The sequence below is a fragment of the Polypterus senegalus genome, chromosome 1, assembly GCF_016835505.1.
Source record: "Polypterus senegalus isolate Bchr_013 chromosome 1, ASM1683550v1, whole genome shotgun sequence".
Lineage (NCBI taxonomy): Eukaryota > Metazoa > Chordata > Cladistia > Polypteriformes > Polypteridae > Polypterus > Polypterus senegalus.
In genome coordinates this window covers 40,496,823-40,510,844 of record NC_053154.1, presented here as the reverse complement: position 1 = coordinate 40,510,844, position 14,022 = coordinate 40,496,823, and the positions used below count along the sequence as shown (strand labels likewise).

Below are 14,022 nucleotides of genomic sequence, written 5' to 3'. Positions count from 1 at the left end.
CAGGATGGTCTTGTCAACCGGAATCAACAATAGCGCTGTTATAATAGTTGCAATAAAACAGCCCAAAATCAACAATCAAAATGAAAACAAGAAATATTACCCAAGAATGAATGAAACTGATCAATTCATTGGGGAAAAAAAAAAATCTGAAATTGAGGCAAACATTTACATAGCTAATCCTTAGGCGAGATTCAAATAGCACAAACTTCCTAAACGAATTTACAAATTGTCCAGCATTCCAGTTTTAATTTATAAACGGAACAAAAAGTCGAGTTGAGTAGCTATTTAAAAAAATGTATATGGTATATGTATTTTATACAGATGATAGGATGAATCTTCATAAATATGGTTCAGTGAACAGTCCAGTTGGAAATGTTTAATACTACTGACTAACATTGTACTGAATGCCAAGAGCTCTGCTCTGCAGACCATGACACCCTTCTGATATGTTCTGGTGTTCTCACAGTTCTCAATGGTCAATAAAACACATTCTTAAGACTAGCAGTATATGGAGATTTAAAGAATTAATTAAAAATAGTGTTATGATAAACAATTATTCCTCAAAAAGGCACAATAAACTGGACGCAAAATCTCACCTCAGTTACAGATTTGGATTCAATATAGTCATATGAAAAAGTTTGGGAACCCCTCTTAGCCTGCATAATAATTTACTTTCAACAAAAAAGATAACAGTAGTATGTCTTTCATTTCCTAGGAACATCTGAGTACTGGGGTGTTTTCCAAACAAAGATTTTTAGTGAAGAAGTATTTAGTTGTATGAAATTAAATCAAATGTGAAAAACTGGCTGCACAAAAATGTGGGTCCCCTTGTCATTTTGCTGATTTGAATGCCTGTACCTGCTCAATACTGATTACATGCAACACCAAATTGGTTGAATTAGCTCGTTAAGCCTTGAACTTCATAGACAGGTATGTCTAATCATGAGAAAAGGTATTTAAGGTGGTCAATTGCAAGTTGTGCTTCCCTTTGGCTCTCCTCTGAAGATGACAGCATGGGATCCACAAAGCAACTGTCAAAAGATCTGAAAAAAAGGATTGTTCAGTATCATGGTTTAGGGGAAGGCTACAAAAAGCTATCTCAGAGGTTTAAACTGTCAGTTTCAACTGTAAGGAATGTAATCAGGAAATGGAAGGCCACAGACACAGTTGCTCTTAAACCCAGCAGGTCTGCCAGGCCAAGAAAAAAAATACAGGAGCGCCATATGCGCTGGATTGTGAGAATGGTTACAGACAACCCACAGATCACCTCCAAAGACCTGCAAAAACATCTTGCTGCAGATGGTGTATCTGTACATCGTTCTACAATTCAGTGCAATTTGCACAAAGAACATCTGTATGGCAGGGTGATGAGAAAGAAGCCCTTTCTGCACTCACGCCACAAACAGAGTTGCTTATTGCATGCAAATGCTCATTTAGACAAGCCAGATTCATTTTGGAACAAAGTGCTTTGGACTGATGAGGCACAAATTGAGTTATTTGGTCATAACAAAAAGCGCTTTGCATGGTGGAAGAATAATACCGCATTCCAAGAAAAACACCTGCTACCTACTGTCAAATTTGGTGGCGGTTCCATCATGCTGTGTGGCAAGTTCAAGGATTGGGGCCCTTGTTAAAGTCGAGGGTTGGATGAATACGCAGGGGTTGGATATTTTAACAAGACAATGATCCAAAACACAGTTCGAAATCTACAAAGGCATTCATGCAGAGGGAGAAGTACAATGTTCTGGAATGGCCGTCACAGTCCCAGGACTTGAATATCATCAGAAATCTATGGGATGATTTGAAGCAGGCTGTCCATGCTCGGCAGCCATCAAATTTAACTGAACTGAAGAAATTTTGTATGGGAGAATGGTCAAAAATACCTCCATCCAGAATCCAGACACTCAACAAAGGCTATAGGAGGATTCTAGAGGCTGTAATATCTGCAAAAGGAGGCTCAACTAAGTATTGATGTAATATCTCTGTTGGGGTGCCCAAATTTAAGCACCTGTCTAATTTTGTTGTGATGCATATTGCATATTTTCTGTTAATCCAATAAACTTAATGTCACTGCCATAAGGCATGTCATATATTAAACGGAAGTTGCTACTTTGAAAGCTCAGCCAATGATAAACAAAAATCCAAAGAATTAAGACAGGTTCTCAAACTTTTTCATATGATTGTATATACTGTAACAGAGAACACGCAATGAGAAACAAAACAGTTGTTCAAGGTCACTGAAACTGTTTTTCATATTCAACACTACCACAGCACTATATACACTCCCAAAATATTCACTCACCTTCCACAACACCCCAAAAATCTTTACATCCTTGTTTAACACCGTTATTTTACTTTGACCTTTTCAAATTGGAACCAGGGTCCCTCAACTCACAGTCTTGCCTGTGTCATTCCCTCTAGTCTACTCCTTCCTTATTATTATTATTCCCAAACAATAAAAAAATCTAAATTAGTGAAGTGTGGTGGTATTGCCGAATAAATAAATAAATAATCCCAAATAAAATTCAGTGCTTATAGATGATAAAATCAGAAATAAATAATCCATTAAAACCAATCATTAAATCAAGCCCAGGGCATCTTTTTCATCCCATCTCCCCAACTCGCCCATCTTTGGTCTTGCATCCAGCAGAAACTCCCGACAGCCACAGTCCCTCTCCCCGGCTCTTACCTTTCACACCTCAGGTGGAACCCAGTGGGGGGCTCTGAGGCAGCCTTCCTCATTCCTGCTGCCCCTAACAGCTAGGAACACTTGATAGCTCAACGCTCCTTTTGAATGCTCAGATGGGAGCAATTTGCCTGCCCTTGAAGTGAAATTCCATTCACTTCCTCACTGGGTCATTGACTGCTCTGCCTCCTCACCACAGTGTGTACACAACCTCCCAGCTCTGCCTTTGCTTCATTATCTTCCTGAAGCTACTCTTATATCCCTCCATGGGCACGGCATCTCAAATACAACGTGCTAGCGCTATTAGCCCCAATCACCCCATTAAACACCCCAGGACCACCTGAGCATGCACATAGATGGAGCCAGTGCCATATCATTTTTATTGATTTATCTAAAAATGCTGTCACCTGAGCTGACTGTTTCTTTGGTTGCGAGCGGTGGTGGTGGTATCTGCAAGATATGGCACTGTTTTGCATACTACCACAATAAAAAATATACTAAACAGAAATCAGTAAATTGCAAAAATTGTGCTTGGACAAACTTTGCTAATTTTACTGCCCAATCATATAACTCAAGACTACTGTAGGGTTCTTTTTGACCTCGTTAAGCATTCTGTATTGTGCCTTTTGAGTCTTCTTGGCTGGGTGTTCACTTCTAGAGAGGGAAAAGCTTCTCCATTTATGCACAATTTGTCTAACTGTGAAATGATAAATAGTCAAAGTCTTTGAAATTACTTTGTAACCCTTTCTAGCTTTATGCAAGTCAATTCTTGGAAGTAGATTTTATGAGATATCTTTTTTGCAAATCAAGCTTCGCTTGGCTTGTTGCTTCTTGTGGATAGCAAACTCAAAATGAGCCTTTTATTATAGGTCAAAGTGACTCTCAATCACAACTCTACTCTTTTTTTCATTGGCTGAACTCCATGTTTGCAAAACCCTGACTCCAGTTAGCTTTCATTAAAGTCATCAGCCTGAGGATTCACATATTTTTTCCCTACACTGTCAGTGTTTGGATGATGAATTCAGTATTCAATAAATTGTGCATTTTTGGTTACAACAGATTGTGTTTGATCAGTATAATAACATACATGAAAATCAGTGCCTATATTTATAAAATATCTCAAGAATAGGAAAACGCCCCTGCTGTAACTGTCTCGTCAATCTCAAAGCAACATAAATTTTATAATTGTTTTCTAAATTAGGAAACTATTCACTTCACCAGGATTTATGAGAGTTCATGAGCTGTCCTAACTGCTTAGGAGATGCCAGAAGATGGCACTCAGGTAGAGATCGGGCACACACATCCTGAGAAAGGCTGAAGGTTTTGCAAATGCTGGAGAACAATGAACTTGTAAAAATATATCTCAATTTGACAGAGTTGGAATAATATTTGTAACATATAATCTTCTTGTACGTAACATGATCAATCCATCTACTGATAGATGGTACGTGCAGTCAGCCGAAATGAATGTTTTGGAAACATTACGCTTTTTGGTCACAGGAAAAAGGCAAACTTTGAACACCCACTTCTCAACTAGTACATGTGAGGTAATATTAAAGCAAGCTGCATTTATACAAATTGGCATGCACATAAAGATCATTTCTCCAAGTGTGGATGACTATGCATATGTAAATCGCAGGCAATATCACAGCATCAACACAGAGGTGGTCATGGATGCAAACTGTATTGTAGTAGCCAGCATATTACCTTGAAAATAAGTGCGGCTGGATCGGTGATTGACAGCAAAATGTTACACAGGTACACAAAGCTCTACATTCCACAAACCCCTGGAGAATTCGCTTTATACCTTAAAAGCTGGGAAGATTCAAGTAGATAGGCAAAGAGAAACTCTGAAAGGCAATCAGGAAAAGTGCATGCAACCTCAGTAACAGCGCAGGAATACCCGTTGATAGTTCCAATAACTATTACTTTACAAGCCATTTCCAGTGGATATAACAGCAGGAAGGCGATTATTTTGAAAGTACGACTGTAGATCATTCATTGCTAAATAAACATACTCGTTACCACGTTAAACTCTCATTCAGTATGTGTTGCTTGGTCTTTCCATCCATGTGTTCGTTGCAATATTATTCTTAATGTTGCAAAGTGGCAGTAATTATGTGCAGCTTAGTGCAATATCCTAATTATTACATTTTACTTCTAGTTCTTTTACTTCACCTTTTTTGAATATTATTCTTGAATATTATCTTTGTAGTGAAGCCTCAAGGTTATTATTACAAAACTACAAAATATCATAATGTTAATTTGCAGCTTGGAGTGCCATAACATCGTGACATCATTCATTCTTAAATGTGGCCTCCTACTCCACTTCTTCTCATGTCCTACTCTAAGGTAAGACAAATTATTACCCTAGTCTGACTTTTAGTACAATTTCTAGGACTGATTCTGAGAAGCTCGATAAATGCAGGCCCAGGCAGTTGACGGAGTAGAATGAATAATCAAGATGAGAGCCAGTACTCATCTAAGATCTCGAGTACTTTTAGTTAACAGCAAAAAACATTTGACCTTTGCATCTTCCTTGAGTTGCATTGAACTTTCTCTTTTGGTTTCAGGAAACCATCCCATCTTCAGTCGTCCATCCACCCTATTTTTTAGTAGTGCTATTTGCGTGGCATGTCAATCACATCTGCTGCATTCTTCATTTGCATAAAGCATGATCTCAGCACAGTGCAGACCATAATATTAATAAATATCGGCAAATAAAAAACATATTGCCCAATTTTATTTTTTCTATAATGTCACCAAATTTTAATCAAATCCATCATGACATTTTTGAGTATTTAGTTTTTCTATTGTGAGAGGGTTTACACCATATATTGGTATAGTGAGATATCCTTTCTGAGCGCATAGCTACTGCCTGTGACGTACCTTCCTGCCAAATTTCATCTTTTTAACTAAAAAGGAAACAGTGTTTTTGTTGATGATTAAGTGACTGAATAAGTGAGTAAATGAGTCAGACAACTTTGCATTGTATATTAACCCCTTTATAATCACGAAGGCTAGAAGTGGAAAACCTCTGCAAATGTGAAAATACTGTGACAAATTATGCAAAAACTACATATTTACCAAAAATAATTGATTATAAAAAATAAATAAACACAAGTGAGGAATAAATGATGGCAGAACACAAAGTATCAAAACAAACACACAGAAAGAAAGTGCAGGTTGTTAAAATATGCCTCCTTAATGGGTTATGGACCTTGTCTTCCGAGTGGCTGGTCCAATAGCCTACCACAAGCACTACAAAACTTGATATCACTTAAAATGCCTGACACACACAGTCAGCCAGACACCAAATGATTTCCAATACAAAATGCAGGGCCTGTACTGCCAAATGGTGGTTTGGGAGAAACTTTCAGTCTTTAGCTCACCATTCCAAACTGCGGTCCTTAAAATACTACTATATTGGCACTCCATGAAATGAACAAGTTTAACCTCATCACGCACATTCACATTTTACTGCCATTGGATTCCTGTTGCTGTTGACAACAACAAATCAACAGTCCTCCTATACAGGAGATACACAGCCTCATTCACCTCCTCACCTGTATTATTCTCACAGGAGAGACTTCAGATAACTAAGTAAGGACTATATCAGGTCACATAAACGGCCAAGTAAGCATACGTCTAGCATCTTAAGTATATCTACAAAATATTCAATGATTCAATTTAATAGATTAACCTATTGTGCTAATCTACAAGAGTGTGTCCATATTCATAATATGTACAACACTATGCTTTTACAATGACCATTGACTATTTATGAGATTCTACTTGTAAAAATATTTTTTAAATCTGTGTTTTTAGTTGAGTCTTTTCTCAGATGAATGGTGACATGCTAACCTTTCTTTGATGTCAGAAGCAAGTTTCTTCCAGTGTTTAGATACATGCATCCTCACCATAACTGCAGCAGACTGACGAATCTGAGGCATAAAAAGAAAATATCAAAATAAGACAAAACCAACAAAAATCATTACATAATAATGCTGGTTATATGTATGCAATCAAAGAACATGACAAAGTTTCTAGGAACACCATAAATGAACAGTTTAAGACTCATAAAGAAAAGAAGGTCTGAGGTATTGCTAGACTTTAATCACACCAGAAATATAATCATCATTACCTTCTGTCCACTAACAAAATATATAGAAAAGAATTCTAGATTTACAAAAAATACTAAATTTAAAGTTGCCAATAGCTTGACAAAAAGATGAATGACATACCACAATTCATTAATTTTCAGAAACTTCACCCAGTGCAGGGGTGCAGGAAACAGGACTCTAACCAAGCAGCATCAGGCACAAGGGAGAAACTAAATGAAGATGCACCCACAGTCACACACTCTAAGCTAGTTCAGAGTAAAAAAAATCAACCTGAGCTGTGAACTTTTGGAACGAAAGAAGAAAATTGGAATCCAGGAGAAGACAAAAAAAAAAAAAACACAACAGCCCCAAGAGAACGTCTAAACTATATATGTACCTAGCCTTACACATGCACTTAGGAGACAACTTCAGGGCTCATCTAATGGTAATTCCAACTCGAATTGAGGGTTGGTATTGTTGCCTAATACCTCGTCTCTCTTTTCTCCCAAAGACCTGACAACCAATGATACAAAGACGAGTCTCTTCTGTCTTGTCAAAATCTTAACCATCTCCATTGCAATCTTAGGGCAGTAATTTTTTTTTTTTTTTTAAATCACATCTGGATAGATATTCTTTTATTGGTTTTTTATTTGTCTTTGTTATTTTGATCAGTTGTATGGGGATAAATGGCTTTGTCTTGCACTTCATAGTAACAATGTTCATTATGCCCCCTAACAAGGTTGTCATTTTGTTTAAACAGATGTAGGGCATTATAATCTGAATCATTTTCGTATCAAGTTCTCGTTTAAGATATCTAAAATCATTTGTCAAGAGGTACCAAAGTGACACAGATATTTGAAGTTTCAGCAGTAGTTTTTATGGACAGTTCTGTAGATTAACAAGTTTCAGAAGAAAGCTTAAGTTTTACTTTATTCAAGAAATAAAAATTAATCATAAAAACATAACTCAATCATGGAAAAAAATACATTTTTCACAATTCCATGAAAATTAGCAAACAACCCCCACCCAGGTCCTAACGTGAAGAGGCACCCTAATATCAGCCTTTACAGCATTCTGCATAGTCATATAAAATTTGTCACAAAGGTTTAGATGAAGATAAAAAATAAACAAATAGTATATATTTTTTTAAAAATATTTTTGATTTACAGCCTTAAATGAAAACACACACCAAAAATATTTCTTCCAAGCTTTACTTACTCAATGCAACCTATAATTGCAACATACATACATACATACATACATATCATGTCACGCACGCATGAATAGGAGACTGCGGACGGACCTTAAACCGCTTCGGAAGACGTTCGCCGGCAGGGAGTGGTGGGGTACTAACCTTTCTCCTTTAATTTCTTCCAGGAAAAAAGACGCTCCGCCATCATAAGCCTTCCCGCAATACATCTACTTCCGCCCTTCCTCCACCATCTTTCCTGACGTCATCAGTCCCGTCCTCCCTCACGGTTCCTTCCCAGCATTCCTCCACTTCCAGCTCCTCCCCTATAAAATGGCCACCGACGCCTAGAATGGCGTCGCGCATATGAACCTCTTTTGTGTTTATATTTTGACCAGAGTTTTTGTTTTGAATTGTGGAGCAACTACAATATAAGGGGCCGGAAAACCCCAAACCTTTATGCTGTCTATTATTGCATCTTTTACAATGGCGTAGTCGGCAGGATACAAGTCCGTGTAACATGACAGAAGGACAAGACCTCAACAAAGTGCTGCAGGGAATGAACGCCCAGATCCTGGCCCTGCAGCAAGTGCAAGCCGCTACCACCCGCGAGTTGGAGGAAACGAAGGCCAGGTTGGCAGAAGCCCGAAGGGTAAGACCCGATCCGCCTCGTCCAACGCCCCCGCCTGGTGAACGCCTTGCCAAGCTCCCTCGCCCAGCAGGTCCGGCGCCACCCCTATAAGGATATGCCAGGCCTCCTGGAAGTCCTAGAGCGTCAGCTCGCGGTCTACCAAGCTGGGGGGTCGGAAAGGCACGCTCGTGGGAACCGACAGGGACGGGCGGCCACCCCCGAGCTCTCTCAACGCGCTGTGGAAGCACCGCAAAGGCCCAAAGAAAAGCCGGCCTCCCCGCGCTGTTACAAGTGCGGTGAGACCGGCCATCTACTGCTGACCTGTCCCCTCAACACCCCCTCAGAACCAATGGACTGCACCTGGGCCACCGCGGAAAGGTACTGTACTCCGTCGCACCCGCTGGCAAGTCCAAACACGGGAGTGGTGTTATTGAACGGGCACTCGGTGGTGGCTTTATTTGACTCCGGCAGCAACATTACCATTGTTGCTCGCCGTTACGTATTACCGCGACAGTGGCTTACGCAGCATTTTCAAGTCACTTGTGTGCATGGGGAGACCAGGCCTTACCGTTCCACCCGCTGTTACATCACATGGAAGGGGCAGGTTTCCAACTTGACGGTAGCGGTGTTGCCTGAAGCCCCCTATCCAGTAATTTTGGGACAAGACTGGTCGCACAGAAAACGCGTTAAGACGAACACCACTCCCGGGGCCTCACTAGGTCTAGTTATGAGGGGACGAGGCACCCCTCCTACGGTCTCCACGCCGTGCTCTAGGGCAGGCCCTAATGGCGCAGGCCCATCGGGGGACATTTCTCAGGTGACGGACCCTGACCCGGAAGTATCCACCGGAGAAGGGACGAGCCAGGGAACACTTCCGTCAACCCGCTCACAAGACCCCCTGAGCAATTTGGACCATCAATTTCGGTCCACGCCTGCCTCATTTAAAAGGGAGCAGTGGAATGGCGATTCCCTGCGGTTTGCCCGGAATGCGATTGTTCTTCCAGGCAGCTCACAAGCTGACGGTTCCATGCCACGCGAGCCCTTCTTTGTGCTGGAGAATTATCTGTTGTATCCGGTGGCAACCCACGAGGGTGAGGTGCGGAAATTGTTGCTAGTGCCGCATACCTTCCGGCGGGAGGTATGTGAACTAGCTCACCTCCTAGGCGCCCACCTTATGGCCGAGAAAACATTGGAGAGAATCAAGCTCCGCTTTTACTGGCCCGGGATCAACAAGGAGGTCTGGTGCTTCTGTCAATCCTGTCCAGAATGTCAGATTCGCCAGATTCCTAGGAAGGACCGCGCTCCTCTCGTCCCAATACCCCTGATAGAAATCCCGTTTGACAGAATAGGGGTGGACGTAGTAGGACCCCTGGAACCCTCAATTCTCCGACACTCGTAGATCCCTCTCCCTATTCACTAGCACGTTTGCCCTTAACCTCGGTGATGAGCTGACACCCTTACAGGGCGAGAGATAACCCAGGCTATCCGCCATTCCTGAAGTAGTGGCGAGTCACCGGGCGGTTCTGCTGATTGCGCGCGATATAGTCACGGACCCCAGAGTAATCGTCCGGGAGAGGCCCTATAGACTCCCGGAGGCAAAACGCGCCGAAGTGGAATTGGAGGTGCAACAGATGTTGGATATGGACATTATTGAGGAAAGCCATAGCCCTTGGTCCAGTCCTATCGTCCTCGTTTCCAAGCCGGACGGCTCCTGGAGGTTCTGTAATGACTTTAGACGTCTGCACTAGGTCTCCAAGTTCGACGCCTACCTGATGCCCTGCATTGACGACCTCCTTGAGCGGCTGGGTACGGCTCAATACTTGACTACCATTGACATGACAAAAGGGTATTGGCAAATTCCCTTAACGGCATCTGCAAGAGAAAAAACGGCCTTTAGCACCCCTAGTGGACATTGGCAATACAAGGTCCTCCCATTTGGGCTGCATGGGGCCCCAGCGACCTTTCAACGTCTGGTGGATAGAGTGCTGAAGCTCCACCAGTCCTATAGTGCCGCTTACCTGTATGACGTCGTCATCTATTCCGGCACCTGGGAAGAGCATCTATTGCAGGTCTCTGCTGTCCTCACGACACTGGCTAAGGCCGGCCTCCGCATTAAACCCCATAAGTGTTTATTTGGCTTAAAGGAGGTCAAGTATTTAGGCTACCTTGTGGGACAAGGACAGGTGAGACCCCAATGTTCCAAAGTCAAAGACATCCTGGAATGGCCCCGTCCGAATACCAAGAGACAGGTGCAGGCTTTCTTAGGACTGGCGGGGTACTACCGCCGGTTCGTACCCCGTTTCTCAGAAAGGGAAGCACCCTTGACTAATTTAACAAAGAAGGGGGCTCCCCTACATGTGGTGTGGAACGACAAGGCAGAACACGCATTCAGTGACCTGAGAAAGGCCCTAACGTCGGCACCTCTATTAAGGACCCCTGATTTTGGGCTGCTTTTTATCCTCCAGACCGACGTGATGTACCTAAGCCGGAAACTGCTGGACCGAGAGACCAGGTATGCGGCAGTGGAGAGGGAAGCCCTGGCCATTAAGTGGGCGGTAACTTCTCCGGTACTACTGTACCTGTTGGGTCGCGAATTCACTCTAGTGACTGATCACGCTGCTCTTCAGTGGATGTTCCTGCACAAAGAGTCGAATCCGCGGGTCACCAGGTGGTTTCTGGACTTGCAGCCCTATAAGTTCACAGTCACTTATCGTCGCGGTGGCCTTCAGGCCAATGACGATGCCCTCTCTCGCATCCACGACCTCTTGGTTAGGTCTGCCCAACCTGATGATCTTGGGCTGAGGGGATTGTGTCCTTACTTGCGAATAGGAGACCGCAGACGGACCTTAAACCGCTTCGGAACACGTTCGCCGGCAGGGAGTGGCGGGGTACTAACCTTTCTCCTTTAATTTCTTCCAGGAAAAAAGACGCTCCGCCATCATAAGCCTTCCCGCAGTGCGTCTACTTCCGCCCTTCCTCCACCATCTTTCCTGACGTCATCAGTCCCGTCCTCCCTCACGGTTCCTTCCCAGCATTCCTCCACTTCCGGCTCCTCCCCTATAAAATGGCCGCCGACGCCTAGAATGGTGTCGTCGCATATGAACCTGTTTTGTGTTTACATTTTAACCAGAGTTTTTGTTTTGAATTGTGGAGCAGCTACAATATACGGGGCCAGAAAACCCCAAACCTTTATGCTGTCTATTATTGCATCTTTCACAATATATACATATACATATACATATATGTATGTATATGTATGTATATGTATATGTATATGTATATTATGGGGTGCCAAACAGGCAAATACATTGATTTTCTGAATATATAAAGTCAAAACTTGAATATATAAAGTCATTTCCGAATATATAAAGTCAAAACTTGATTATATAAAGTCACTGTTGGAATATTTAAAGTCAAAACTTGAATATATAAAGTCAGCGTCAGAATATACAAAGTCAGCGCTGGAATATCCATCCATTTCCCAACCCGTTGAATACGACCACAGGGTTACGGGGGTCTGCTGGAGCCAATCCCAGCCAACACTGGGCGCAAGGAAGGAACCAATCCTGGGCAGGGCACATGCATCATTTTCAAAACATTAACAGTGTTTTTTTAATTTATTTTATACGTTTTTGTTAACTTATTTAAGTTTTTTTAGTTTACTAAAAATGTGCCTGAGTCGTTTCAATCAATTTATTTTGACTTTGACTTTATATGTTCAGGAATGAGTTTATATACTACGATGTTGAATTTATATAATCAGGAATGACTTTATAAATTCCGACGCTAACTTTATATATTCAGGTTTTGACTTTATATATTCCAGCGCTGACTTTATATATTCCAGCGCTGACTTTATATTTTTAATTTTTGATTTTATATATTCCAATGCTGACTTAATATAGTCAGAAAAAAGTTTTGACTTTATATATATCGACGCTGACTTTATATATTCAAGTTTTGACTTTATATATTCCGAAAATCAATGTATTTGCCTGTTTGGCACCCCATAACACACACACACACATATATATATATATATATATATATATATATATATATATATATATATATATATATATATATATATATATATATATATATATATATATATATATATATATATATATATATATATATATACTATATAAAATAAAGGCAAAGCCCTCACTCACTGACTCATCACTAATTCTCCAACTTCCGTGTAGGTAGAAGGCTGAAATTTGGCAGGCTCATTCCTTACAGCTTACTTACAAAAGTTGGGCAGGTTTCATTTCGAAATTCTACGCCTAATGGTCATAACTGGAAGGTATTTTTCTCCATTAACTGTAATGGAGTTGAGCTGGAATGGCGTGGGGGGAGTTTCGTGTGACATCATCACGCCTCCGTAATCCGTGAACTGATTGTCAGCGCGTGCGTAGAAAACCAGGAAGACCTCCAAAAGCGCTTAAGAAAACATGCATTATATAATTGAGAGGCAGCGAAAAACAATAAGAAGCGGCGAGTGACATATACTACCATATTCATGAGTGTTGCTGCCTCGGAAGAAAGAAAGGTGTAAACCTAAACTTTAAATTAAGTTCATAGACAGGCTACGCTGGCGTTTCACATGCCCACAGGTAATGCGGGATACAAGTTTAATGAGAGGGCGCGGGATATAAGCGAGAGTTTTGATCACTTTGTAACTAAGTTAAAATTGTAGGTGAAGGGGTGTGCTTATGCAAATTCCGAGACTGTGTTTGTGGGGATTGACAGTTAAAGGCGGTGGGGAGTCACGTCATCATCTCCCCTCCCATTCATCTAATTTCGGTCTGAGCTGAGCTCAGCGGCTAATGCCGTCTTCGAAGCAACCGTCAGACTGCCACCAAATACTCACAGAAAAATCCACAAGTTAATACACACGCTATCTCTCGAGTTTCTCCACACTGAATCCTCCAGGCACTACTTACAAAAGGTCACATTGACAATCGTGTTACGTTATTTTTAAAATCTTTCCTTTTCTTAGCACAAGCACAGCTGAGAAGCTTCGATGCATGTGCTCCATAGCAGCGTTAAAAATAATGCATTTAATCACACTTTGCATTACAAGCAAAGGGAGCTTTTGTCAATGCATGATTTCCTGGTACACGATTACATTGATCAAGCGCATCGATTCATTTTACCCTCGCACCACCTTAGTTTGAGAAGAAGTCTGAAAAATATGAGGTTAACACAGAAAAACATCACCAATTCAAGCTTTATGAATAATCGATTCGCCATCAATAATTGTTTTGGTAAAGCCATCCTCCTATCCATTTTATAATTTTTCCGCCAATAGCCATGATTAAATGAGCGGTAAATAAAGTAAGAGCAAAGCGAGGGTGACTTATTTAGGCAGGCATATATATGACAGCAACACTCATGACAATGTCAA

At 41.3% G+C, this 14,022-nt stretch overlaps 1 protein-coding gene across 1 annotated transcript in view; it reads right to left on the bottom strand.

Moving 5' to 3' along the window:
• Positions 1-14,022, bottom strand: part of ipo4 (importin 4) — a 162,391-nt gene that overhangs the window by 134,429 nt on the left and 13,940 nt on the right. The window contains exon 3 of the mRNA XM_039747609.1: positions 6,551-6,630. Within this exon, the coding sequence (XP_039603543.1) occupies positions 6,551-6,630 (80 nt within the window). The remainder of the gene's footprint in view (positions 1-6,550; positions 6,631-14,022) is intronic.